General features: G+C 38.2%; 1 protein-coding gene across 1 annotated transcript; it reads left to right on the top strand.

The window, feature by feature from the left end:
* Positions 1-6,338: 6,338 nt before the first annotated feature.
* Positions 6,339-13,046, top strand: LOC112048172 (homeobox protein DBX1-B-like). The gene is made up of 3 exons (XM_024085585.2): positions 6,339-6,813; positions 9,788-10,002; positions 12,452-13,046. The coding sequence occupies exons 1-3, from the start codon at positions 6,546-6,548 to the stop codon at positions 12,596-12,598; spliced, it is 630 nt and encodes a 209-aa protein (XP_023941353.1). The 5' UTR covers positions 6,339-6,545; the 3' UTR covers positions 12,599-13,046.
* Positions 13,047-13,148: the final 102 nt, after the last annotated feature.

The raw sequence follows: 13,148 nt of genomic DNA, 5'->3' as shown, positions 1-13,148 counted from the left end.
ATCGAACCCAGGACCTCCTGTAAATCCACTGCGCATACCACTGCGCCACGGAAGCCGTCAAACATGACAAACCTTCAGCTTGTATAAAATGACGAGGGATAATTTTAAACTTAAACCATTAGCATGGTCAATAGCTAGGTATTCATAATTAACAACCCATACTCGGCTCACTATTAAGCACGAGTCTCCTATGAGAATGAAAGGGGTTATGCTAATAGAGAATCAAGAAAATTTTCAGTTATGCAGGTTTCCTTGAGATGGTTTTCTTTCACCGGTTGAGATACGTGATATTTAATTTCTTGAAATGCACATAACTGTAGGTGCATGCCCAGGACCGGATTCGAACTTACGCCCTCCGAGTCGAAGGCAGAGGCTATCACGACTTAAATGCTATTCCATATACTCGTATGACATGGCTATTGCGGAACTAAAAACACGTAGTTTCATTCATCACGCTGCCCATCAAACTATTTAAGGACTCGTATTAAAAGAGAAACAATAAATAAAAGCATGCGAGAGAATGATCTACGGACAACGAACCGATGAGTGGAAGGATGTTACGAGTATTTTGTTTGTTGCTTCAGCTACTTATTTTCATTCCGATGGCCTAATTGTGGTGCGGCGTATCTTGGTAGTAACATTGACTTTATAGTTCGAGCTGTGTTGCTTTACTTTAGGCTGATTGAGGACGTCATACAAAATTGTCGCGTCTCAAACTATCTATACTTATAATAAATCTGTAGAGAGGTCAATTCTGTACATGAAATATATTTCGAAAATAACTATCAGGGGGTGATTAGTGATCGATACTGATGCCAAAAATGCAATCAGTAAAATTTTTGTCTGTCTGTCTGTCTGTATGTTCTTTATAGAAACAAAAACTACTGGACGGATTTAAACGAAACTTGGTACAATTATTCAACATACTCCTGGGCAGGTTATAGTATACTTTTCATTATGCTACGATCAATAGGAGCAGAGCAGTGAAGAGAAATGTTGAGAAAACGGGAAAAGTTACTCAATTTTTTAAGCTTCTGTCGCGTGTACAGCCTTAATGGTTAAAGCTACATAGAAATCATGTATGACGGAAATGTTCTCCTTAAAATTATCTATAAAAACACAACAGCATATATATGTCTATCTTTTATGGTTGACTCACAATAACACGTGTAACTCCCGATAGCTTAGCAGTTCGGAGCTTTCTAATTATATTTGTCTACTCTTATGTTTATAACACTCATCACTCATCCCAAATAAAAAAGTTAATATTATTACCTATTCAATAAAAAAAGAATTATAAAAATCGGTAAAGAAACACCAAAGTTATACATGAAATACGCTAAGCCATCGCGCGTGAATAGAAATATAATTCATGCTTTAAGGATTATTTTTGTGTAACGGTTGCCGCGCTCGACGCGTCTCGCGGTGGGAGGAATAAATAAAGAAGTGCAGCCTTAATGAGTAGGGTAGGGGTATGGTAGGGTAGGGTAGGGGTAGGGTAGGGGTAGGGTAGGGGTAGGGTAGGGGTAGGGTAGGGGTAGGGTAGTGGTAGGGTAGGGGTAGGGTTGGGGTAGGGTAGGGGTAGGGTAGAGGTACGTTATTGTAGGGTAGGATAGGGGTTCCTAGGAGAGTGGGGGGGATAGTTAGTTGAAAGTTTACAACGACTTTCACGCGGACGAAGTCGCGGGCGTCCGCTAGTTTATAATAAAAACCAGTCAAATGCATACGTATAGTGTGTACGGGATAGACGAGAGAAAATCACTTTACATACAAAATATTTTTCAAGATTTTATTTTACGTCTTTATCAACATTTTTAATGTACGTGTCTACATATTCATGCAATGCTTTACTTAAGGCTTTCTAGTAATAATCCTCTTTATGCTAAGCCGTGGACAGACAGACGAACATGGCGAAACTATAAGGGTTCCTTGTTGACTATGGAACACTAAAAACAATAAAGGTTAAATATGTCTTACAAAAGCGTTCAATGTCGTAAATGTAATTAATCCAACTGCAGGCCACGCGCCACGACATATCTCGTGAAGACAAATGACATATTGTCGACCAATAGCGCCGAACTGGAAATATAGCTCTCTCTTTTGTCGCGGTAGGACGAAAGAGAGTAGGTAATATTTCCGGTATATTATCTGTTGTTTCGACGTTCGTATTAGATAAAATTATCAAATAAAGCCTCTGCTCCAAAACTTCTGCTCCAAGGACTGAACATACCGACTAAAACTGTATGTGTTTTATGAAATATAACATAAAAAGAAAAATTTTAAAAAAAACCTTATAAGGTCATGAAATTATTAATTACACCTTCGATCAAGTCATCAATATTATCTTTCAGTGCGCTTTCATTTGAGACTCCACTCGAGTATATTTTCAGACATTTTATTCTTCCCCACTTTCGCATACCATAACTTTTATGCGGCTCAACCGGTTTTCATCAAACATGTCTAAGCACCACATGAGTCACCTTTAATATAAAAAAAAAAAACTAAATTGAAATCTATTCATCCCTTCGGAAGCTATGGTGCCACAGACAGACTGACAGACAGACAGACAGACCCCTCTTTTTGCGTCGAGGGTTAATTACTTAAATTTGATCGCGTGGGTGTGGCCGCCCTTATAATAAATCTTGTCAAATCGTGATTTCCGGAAAGCTGTTTGAATCAAATGGCAAAGTGGTCGTTAGATGCACCCGTTTGTCGAATTTATTGTGACCGCGATAAATTGTTTTAATGTGTCCTTTATGGCGGGAATCTTTCTTTAGACGTTTTAGTATCTGTTTGAAAGATATTAAAATTCTAAGCTGTTTGCTGAATATTAATTTGAATACCTACTAAGTTATTGAGTCGACGTCCTTAAATCCTCTTTTAAGTTATGTTTATGAAAATGGTGAATAAGGTAAATATATATAATAAAATATTGTATGTGATTCAAGAATTTTTGGAACTTAACCCTGAAATAGATGAAAGGTGCTTAATTTAGGTATATTTAATAAACAAATTTTCAGCTCCTTTCATTTTAGAAATTTTAGTTATATTTTTGACGTTGATATTTTTTTTATAATTAAGTAGGTGGTGTATCTCCCACTTACGTTTTATCTATTAATTACGGGACATCTGTATATCTATATTTGGTAGGTATTCATCAGAATAGGTCATAAAGTAGGTACTTTTTACCTTCATAATTCCTATCTCCACCTCCCATCTTTAATTGTTAGTCAGTATTTTTTAACACCGTTTGCCGAATCAACTTAAAATATTAATATAGTGGTTTTTTTATCGTATATCCCATGGTGTGTGGTACCGTACTTTTGTGTATTACAAACTTAATTTACGGAACTCTAAACTGCGCGTGGTCCGCACTTGGCTCGTTTTTTTCATTCCGTGTTTATTTCGACTCGGTTTGTTGTTAATGTAGAGATTTCCAGGTTACAAAATATATCGTAATATGGACGGAGGAAAGCATCCCGATCCCTGAAGCTGATAGCTCACACGTGGGGAGATGCGATGCAGTTTGTGGCTGATCTTTTGATGTGGATTCTTAAACTGTGAATAAAGGAGATGGTCCAAAATTGTATGGAGCCCAGGATCAGTCATTGTACCCTAGCGAAAATAAAAGAAGATATTTTTTAACTATTATTGATTATACAAATCCACGAATTTATTTTAATTCTTTCGAAATAATGTTCATTATCTCCCAAGAAATGCAACATTATTATTTGTAATAATGGCGGATAGATGACGTTTTCAATGCAGTAATCGATTTGACGTTTGCTGTCAATTGTCATGTCATAGGGCGCCATCTTATTAAAACTCAAAAACTTGAGTTTTTATTTTATTTATTTATTTTTATTTAGTTACATTTATTCACTTTAATAAATTTTAATAAAATCCTTGTATTTTTTAAATTTTAATGATACGGGGTACAAGAGTTGATCTGAAATGGACCATCTCCTTTGCAGATGGACGTAAGTGTAGAAACAAGCTTTAATTGTATCGTACTTACAGTCTAGTTTCGTAAAGCATTAGGTATCCACTAGTAATTGGCCTTCACCGTTAAAAGATTGGAGTTATATGCCTAAACCTAAAAGTACTTGGATTCTACCCCACAGTTACGGGTCGCCATTCCAGCACCTTGGGACCCAATGTCCATCGGCTCTTCGAACTATGTGCACTGTCCATTGCCACTTCAGCTTAGCGACCCGCTGAGCTGTGTCAGTGACTTTGGTTCGCGAAGGATGTAAACCGCCGAATCCAACTCGGTTGGGCAGCGTTCGGAAAACTTTTAATTTAGTTTTAGCAGACTCAGAGGTGATTACAAAAATAAGAAAACTAATGTCGAACAAAGGTTTGATTCACAACCTTCGTCAGGACAACTTAATTTACAAATCAAACTGTAATAAGACACTAGAATGGCAGAGAATGACCTTGAATGAAGTCACGTATTTGTGAACGATGTGTGTAAGGTTAAAGGATCCTTTGACTGTTAACAAACACTCCCCTTTTCCACACAAGTCACTCTCCCCGCCTATCCCAAGTAACCTATAAAGAATTTCACAACAAGAGATGTGGACGAACGCCACGAGCACACAGAAGCCGTCCGTACCTCAAGTCGTTGCAACGCGGCGATAACATTAGCGACATCTTTTCATCCAAAATTCCTCAGTGCCTGAAGACGAAAGTCTTTGATCAGTGCGTGTTGCCAGTGATAACAGTCTGGAAGACATAGCATAGCATCGATTTGCCGCGGAGAATTTATTCGTAGTTCCGTAAAGTTCTTGCTCGTCAATATAATTCAATAATTATCTACGTTTATAAAGCGGATCGCATACCCTCTTGTAATGGTGCGAAGTGTAAACAAGTCGGTAGGTACACTGTGGATGTAATGATTGCATCTATATCGGGTGTGCCGGACGAAGCGCAGGTGCTGCTGACAGGGAAAATAAACGGAGCCGTAATCGATTTTAGTTTTAGAGCGAACTGTTGTTACACACTGAATCTCTTACTGATCTATCTGATCTATGTGATATTTGCACGAAACTTTACTAGATATAACTATTGCATAGTGACGTGCACATTTTTAAATAGGGCAGGCAGTTGGTATTTAGATAGTTAGGTCATCATCATCATTAACAAATAATTGGTTCACTGATTAACACAAGTCTCCTCTCAGAATGAGAGCGGTTAGGCTAATAGTCCACCAAGCTGGCTTAATGTGGATTGGCAGACTTCACACACGTAGATAATTACGGTCGCGTGACGCAGTGGGTAGTGACCCTGCTTTCTGCATCCACGGCCGTGAGTTCGATTCCCACAACTGGAAAATATTTGTGTGATGAGCATGTGTGTTTTCCAGTGTTTTCCAGTGTCTGTGTGTATTTATACATTATATAAGTATTTATATGTAGTATATAATTGTATATTAATATTATAATATCACCTATCTTAGCACCCATAACACAAGCTACTCGGTATGCTTACTTTGAGGCTAGATAGTGATGTGTATTGTAAGTATATTTATTTATTTATTTATTTAATTAAGAAAAAATTCAAGTAGATATGTAGGTTTCCTCACGATGTTTTTCGTTCACCGTTTGAGATACCTATGTGATATTTAATTTCTTAAAATTAAATAAATTGAGTCCACAGGGTAGGCTACAGATAGGCAGTGCATGTATGCATCTATGAAATGATCGCCACTGATTATATAGGTACCTACCTACTCATTTTTCATCCAAGTATGAAGGACCCACCGCTGTGCGGTAGGTGCTTTTTGTTTTGACTTGAAGAGAGTTTTCGAAGAAAAGTACGTGTAGGTATTTGTACCCGTAAAAACCATTTTGTACGTCCTTCCAGTAGGCAAAACCTATGATAAGCAGTGCCGGATTCAGGTAACTTAGCAATGTTCCTCTGTGACCCCCATGATCGTAAGACCCCGACCGACCCGAACGTCAAAGATTTGGAAAATTGCTTTAATTTTCGTGTGCTTGTTTTTTTGTCGCTCTAATGCCTCCCTGGACGGGAGCATATCTAGGCTAATCCAGGACTGATAATAAGTTGTTTCATTTCTATTAGCTATTAGGCAGGTAAATACTTAGATACAATTCTGTGAACAACTTAACCATGACATTACGAGTACCTAGGTACCTTTATCCAGGTAAAACGAGATTCGGAACCAATAAGACTGGGCGAAGTAAAAACGAATTTACTCAGTCAATACCTACACAATTCACCCCCACCAACAGATGACGCAAGCTTGGCTGTAATAAAATTAAATTGAACTTGCAAACCCATATAAAAAACACATTAAAGCAGTCAGTTTATTGTAAACAACTGCACTGTTTGTAGCACCACTCCGTTCAGTTCGAAAGTACTCCATTGCGTATACGCAACGCCCAGTGTGATCCAACCAATGAGATTACTCCTTGATTATGTTAACCACGCCTTTCGTCTGCGCTCGCGCATTGCGTTGATAACGAGCGAGCTTAGTTATTAAGTTACGCTTGAATGAGTCGGTTTGGTGCACGTGTTTTATGTGTTTTTGTGTTACGAAAATGACGTCTGTCAGTGGAGACGTGACCACGTCCAAGTTAAAGTTCAGTGTGGACAGTATATTGGGGAATAATGACAGAATGACTGACAGGAATGAGTCCAGTGCAGTGGAGGTTCGCGCGCAGGAGCCGCCATGCGCTGGTTGCGTGGCCGCACTTTATAGATGCTGTAGAGACGAGCCTCCCCTGTTGCAGTTGCAACTGCCTCTGCCATATGCACATTTGCATCCGGCGTTGAGGCCTACCTCCGGTAAGTCCAGTAGTTTTAATAAGCAGGTCACTTTTGGGAGGCACGATGGGCAATTTGAAAAACTTTTTTATATACTGAATCTTGTGATACATCAAATGAAAGAGCTTGCAAAGAGAATCTCAAATATTATATTTTTTGCAATTTTGAATATGTACCTACCTTCCAAGTTATTCAAGAAAATGACCATTCCCCTCCACCTTTTTCTCTAAAAGTAGGTACCTATTCAATCTAAAATGTTGAACAAAAATCAAAAGTCACCTTTCTACTTGAAGATTTCCGCAAAACTTTGAATGTGAAAATCACTTTTGGGGGAGCGAGATGGAAAAGTATTGAGGATCTCAAGTATAGATAATATTTTTTTAATTCTAAAATGAATAGCTTCCGAGTCATTCAAGAAAATAGACTACTCAAGGTTGGTTCCAACTCCAACAGTGGAATTCATAGACGTTGTAAGGGCATCCCCAGGGTATCGTTCAGCCGCTGAGTAACAAATTTTCAAACAAATAGGGGTTAAATTCGACACTCAGCAGTTGAATGAGTTGATGATGATGATTACAATTTCGATTGCTATTTAGGAATTCTGAGCCCTAATATTTTATAACTAGCGGACGCCCGCGACTTCGTCTGCGTGAAAACATACTTTTACCCCTACCCCTACCCTACCCATAACCTATCCCTACTCTACCCCTACCCTACCCTACCCCTACTCTACCCCAACATTACCCCTACTCTATCCCTACCGTACCCCTATCCTACCCCTACCCTAACCTGCCCAGGAGTATGAAAAACATTTGTACCAAGTTTCGTTAAAATCCGTCGAGTAGTTTTTGTTCCAATAACGAACATACCACGCGGCGAAAGCTTGAAAAATTGAGTAACTTCTCCCGTTTTCCCAACATTTGCCTTCACTGCTCTGCTCCTATTGATCGTAGCGTGATGAAAAGTATACTATAACCTGCCCTACTATAACATAATAAATGTTAACATTTATTATAAAAACTATGAAACTCTTTTGTGACAATTTATCTAAAAAAACTTGCGACACACTATACGAGATTTTATGAGACTTTTTACTTTTGAACACCAAAATGAAGGAATTTAAAAGGTCAGATTTGCGGCACTGCGACGGATCCCTGAAAAACGCCCTTAAAAAATGGCACGAATTAATAACGTCATTGATTGATTCGCTGATCGTTACTGTATGGGCGTTAAACCAAAATTACAAATATCTTTGTTATTTGTGCGTTTATGTTTGTAGTTCAAATATTGAAAAATGTCACGTTTAATTTATGGAAGCTAAAAATTTATAAATTTTTATCTAATTATGATAAACGAATTCTAGTTTTATTGAATTTTAGTTGGAAAAATCCAGTCAAAATCAAGTCAGTTTTTACATATTAAGCCCACATTATTTTTTAACGGACGCTAAAATACAACAAGTGCATTCTCAAGTACCTATATGTTCTCACGATAACGTTTTTAAAACTCGACGCTTTGTTTCGAGGAGTGTTGCATTTTCAATTTTGGGCGTTGGAAATAGACCTTCAGTTAACTTCATAGGTACTATATCTGAACGCTTTTTGAACGTCCGTCAAAAAGATTCTCGTGCGAATGAGGACTAATTAGTTAATATTGATCTTATTTACGCGAATGTCTCATAAAAATCAATATAATAAAAACCTAGTCATCATCCTCATTCAATGTACCTACCTGCGGGTGCAGTTTTTACTTTACAAATCTTTGCTTTGTAAAGCTTTATGTTCTTGACGGTAGGTACTTGTACATATGTTTTCTGTGACGGTACCTATAATTCATAATTATTTTTGTCATTATTTTTCTCATAAATCAAATTGCTTCTCTCTTTAGACTAAGGGCTAGTGACGTTCTTTATGGTAGGAGATTGGGCTGACAAACTATATAAGCTTCTCTGCTCGTGTTGTTCTCCCTGCCTAACCAAATTTGGTAAGATCCTACTAGAGCAGCTTTGGATACCCGTTCTAATAATATTTATAAACTTGCTGCAGTTCTAGAGACGCCACGGTCTGTTAGCAAATTATAGAGAGATTTTGCTGGCAATCGTCTTGCTCTCTCAGAATTCAATAGGTACCTACCTATATTTCTAGGGCTGATTTTCACCACCGAAACGAAGGCAATCAAGAGCGAAATAGTAACATACCTAAAGTATGTTGTATAGACTCGCCCAGCTGCTGGAGACCAGCTTTCTCGTCGCACAACGGTTTTCGCCAACAATTAATTCACTACAAAAGTATGATGATGAAATGACCAACGGCTTAACGTGCACTCAAAAGCACGGAAGTGTAACCCACCAATTCCCCAACTCCGGGCTTTGAATTTTAATTGAAAATTTCTCAGGACGAAAAACTCAGTAGGATTTAATTTATTATTTATATTTAGGCTTGTGTTAGGCTTTACATTTAGCGAACTAGCGAACGAGTGTGTGTGGGAACAAAAACGGTAATAATCATGAAGGCTTGATTTAACATTAAAAAAAGTTGTTGTACCTATTACTTAAGTAGTTACCTAGATAAATGTACATAAAATCCTCAAAAATTTAGTTTGTCTGGCCTTTTTATCCCTAATGTTAATGTTAAATGTACCTCGACGACCTGGCAACCCTATAGGCTTACCACTATACGTTGGGACGAAAGAGATGAGACTGGAACAATTCCGCCGCCATTGGACGATATTTTGTCTATTACTCTTTACATGGTCGCATGTATAGCTGTATGGCAAGTTCATTGATGACACTCTGATATGCGGGCGACGGAGGGAATGGACTGCGCGGGTGTGATGTCATGCTATAGCCTGAATCTCTCATCAATCAAGCTATAGCTCAAAATCGTTGTGCTTGGAGGTCCATGCAAGAGGCCTATGTCCAGCAGTGGACGTCTATCGGCTCATAAGGTAAGGTATAGCCTGAATGATCATTTATTCAGTGTTTCATTGTTTCTAGCGGTCTACCGATTGCCCCTGCCAACGTCGTCCCCCACACAATCGGCGCCGCGCTGTGACGTCACGTCCACAGGCAAGAGGAAGCGCTCGTGGTCGCGCGCCGTGTTCAGCAACCTGCAGCGGAAAGGCCTGGAGAGGAGGTTCCAGATACAGAAGTACATCACCAAACCGGACCGGCGACAGTTGGCTGCCACTTTGGGATTAACTGACGCACAGGTAACCTGACACTTACCTAATTTAAGGGCCAGGACGTCATTGCTATTTATGTACTGAGTTTATTCAAATAAAACAATTCTTATTCTTACTTTAATAGTTAGGTAGCTATAGTACATACTCTACACGAAGGTCATACAAATATCACGATACGTGAGGTGAAATCGCCCCTGCGTAAACGTCAAAAAGATTGCATCCGATTATTCCATTGATACTGATAGATATAAAATTACTTAAATACACTTACACAAAACACACAATACATCATTGTCTACTTAGTCCTAAAGTAAGCGTACCTACCTACCTATAGCCTGTTTTATCAAGTCAAGAGGATTCAAGAGGAGGTCGTTTAGTCCGTGCGAACGGACACGCTCTACCCAAATTGGCAGAAGTCCAGAAAGGATTTTTCCTCCTCGGAAAAGAAAAAAAAAAGCCTCCTTTCTTATAGGAGAGGGGGCATGGACGTTAGACCCACCGCAATGCTTCAATGCGGGTTGGTGAACTTATAGGATGATAATGTTAAGTTAATTAACGAACATTATCCTAAGTTATTGATAATAATGAACGGGACCGACGCGACGACATGACGTGCTCTCCGAGGCACGGTGGTGTAACACCACCAAATTCCCTACTCCGGGTTGAGAAAAGAAAAGTTCTTAGAAGAAAGAAAAACTCAATATCTCATATTAGCCTTAGTAGCCCAACCCAGTATTCGAATCCGACGCAAAGAAAAGTGCAGATCCTCAATCGTCCATGTTACTTTCTGCGTATTTTTTAATTTTCTTCGGAATATCAATAATATAATATGAAATGATAATTCATGTGAATAAACTAAGCCTAATTGAAATAAATGAATATTGACTATTGATGACAATGAACGTCTGACGTAAGTAACTACTTAACTACGAGAGTCGAGACACTCGGTTTGTAGCAAGACATTTGAGTTTGCTAAGTCTCAAACCCACCATGGCCCAAATTCCAGTAATTACCTACCAATGAATGCTGGCGGCTTGAGACCGTTGTGTTTGGACGTCCATGCGCCGCTGTCGATGATGATGATGACTCATCTATGGTAATAGCATACAGCTGCAGGCTCTCAATCTTCAAGACTTAAAACGCCATCTATGAATGTTAGCTAGCAACTATACTATGCACAAAAATTAAGGGAGCAGAAAAAAAATCCAAATTTTTGGGGGATTTTCAACAGGCTGTAACTTATACAAAAATGGTCGTACAGCAAAAAAATAAAAAGCAAATTGTAGCCCTAAGTGTTTAGTTTTTAGATCTGAGTTTGAAAATTTTTTTTTGAAAATATTTTTCGAGTAATCATAAGAAAACCACCGAAAAAAAATTTTTCGAAATTTTTTTGGGTTTTTTTTTTAATCTACGGACGTGGAAAAAGTTTTTTCGACTCAACCTCTATATGGACCGGATAGCTTGTTTATTCAGATTTAATTTCGTTTTTTTTAAATCTCGATACGAGCATTTCTCGCTGAGATATCGATGTTTGAATGGAAAAAGATCATTTTGTCTTTGATTACCAATATCTCAGCAACCAATGATTGCACAAAAATTTTGAGGTTGGTTTTAAAAACTTGAATAAATTTTCTACAAGGATTGGCAATTGAATTTTGAAAAAAAAATTTTTTTTCAATCATTACATGAATTTGATAAAGCATCCAAAAAAGGGCTTTTTGTCGTTTTTTGGAAAATCAAGCGCCCAATCAAAAATATTGCGGAAACCACTGACGTTAAGTGTGCCTTTTACTGTTCAATATACCCACAAAAACCCTACAAAGTTTCAATTCAATTCAGCAAACCGTTTTTTTTCCCACTTGATCGAATTTTTGAAAAAATTAAAGGAGCAAGAATTTCGCTCTGAAAATGTCATAATTTTTTTTTTCTTTAATTTTTCAAGTCACTAATAGAGAATTGAGAGATAAATTAAAAAAAAAAATTTTTCATTTTTGATAAAAATTATGACATTTTCAGGGCGAAATTCTTAATTTTCGTAATCAAAGACAAAATGATCTTTTTCCATTCAAACATCGATATCTCAGCGAGAAATGCTCGTATCGAGATTTAAAAAAACGAAATTAAATCTGAATAAACAAGCTATCCGGTCCATATGGAGGTTGAGTCGAAAAAATTTTTTCCACGTCCGTAGATTAAAAAAAAACCCAAAAAAATTTCGAAAAATTTTTTTTCGGTGGTTTTCTTATGATTACTCGAAAAATATTTTCAAAAAAAAATTTTCAAATTCAGATCCAAAAACTAAACACTTAGAGCTACAATTTGCTTTTTATTTTTTTGCTGTACGACCATTTTTGTATAAGTTACAGCCTGTTGAAAATCCCCCAAAAATTTGGATTTTTTTTCTGCTCCCTTAATTTTTGTACATAGTATATTTTACGTAAAAATCCATCAGTTAGTACAGAATATTTTTTTTCAGGTTAAAGTGTGGTTCCAGAACCGTCGAATGAAATGGCGGCACACGAAGGAAGGGCGCGCGGGCGTCGGCACCGCGTCCGCGAGGGACCCTGACTCCACGGCTCATGACGACAACGAGGACATAGACGTGGACACGCTCAGTGATTGAACCTTAGGTATTCTATCACAACACACGAGAGAAGGGTGCGGGCGTCATTGTCGTGTCCGCGAGGAACCCTGGCTCCACGGCTCACGGAGACAACGAAGACATAGACGTGGACAAGCTCAGTTATTGAACATTATTCTGCTACAACACACGAAGGAAGGGCGCACGGGCGTCGGCGCCGTGTCCGCGAGGAACCCTGACTCCACGGCTCACGGAGACAAAGAAGACATAGACGTTGACACGCTCAGTGATTGAACATTATTCTGTCACAATACACGAAAGAAGGGCGCACCTTCTACGAAATCCGTAGAACATTTTGTATAACTGATTATCAAATTCTTGATTCTGGTAGCTGAGTTACCAGGAAATAAAAATTTCTGTGCGTCGGAATGATAATAATGTACCAAGCAGTTTGTAGTACATTGTGGCTGTTAAGTTGTATAACAATTAATTAATCAACAGTAAAGAAAACATCCGGTTAGTAACAACTTTTGATAAACCCTCCTCCCAACTTGTATCAATAACGAGGTTAGCTACCAGAATCAAGAATTTT

The sequence above is a fragment of the Bicyclus anynana genome, chromosome 16 (assembly GCF_947172395.1).
Source record: "Bicyclus anynana chromosome 16, ilBicAnyn1.1, whole genome shotgun sequence".
In the NCBI taxonomy this organism is placed as follows: domain Eukaryota; kingdom Metazoa; phylum Arthropoda; class Insecta; order Lepidoptera; family Nymphalidae; genus Bicyclus; species Bicyclus anynana.
This window is presented reverse-complemented; position numbering and strand designations above follow the sequence as displayed.

Bases quoted from the DNA above. Each gene is read 5' to 3' on its own strand.
- LOC112048172 (XM_024085585.2), top strand. From the start codon at position 6,546: ATGTGTTTTTGTGTTACGAAAATGACGTCTGTCAGTGGAGACGTGACC. The intron at 6,814-9,787 runs GTAAGTCCAGTA...CATTGTTTCTAG, and splicing joins GGCGTTGAGGCCTACCTCCG to CGGTCTACCGATTGCCCCTG. The intron at 10,003-12,451 runs GTAACCTGACAC...ATTTTTTTTCAG, and splicing joins TGGGATTAACTGACGCACAG to GTTAAAGTGTGGTTCCAGAA.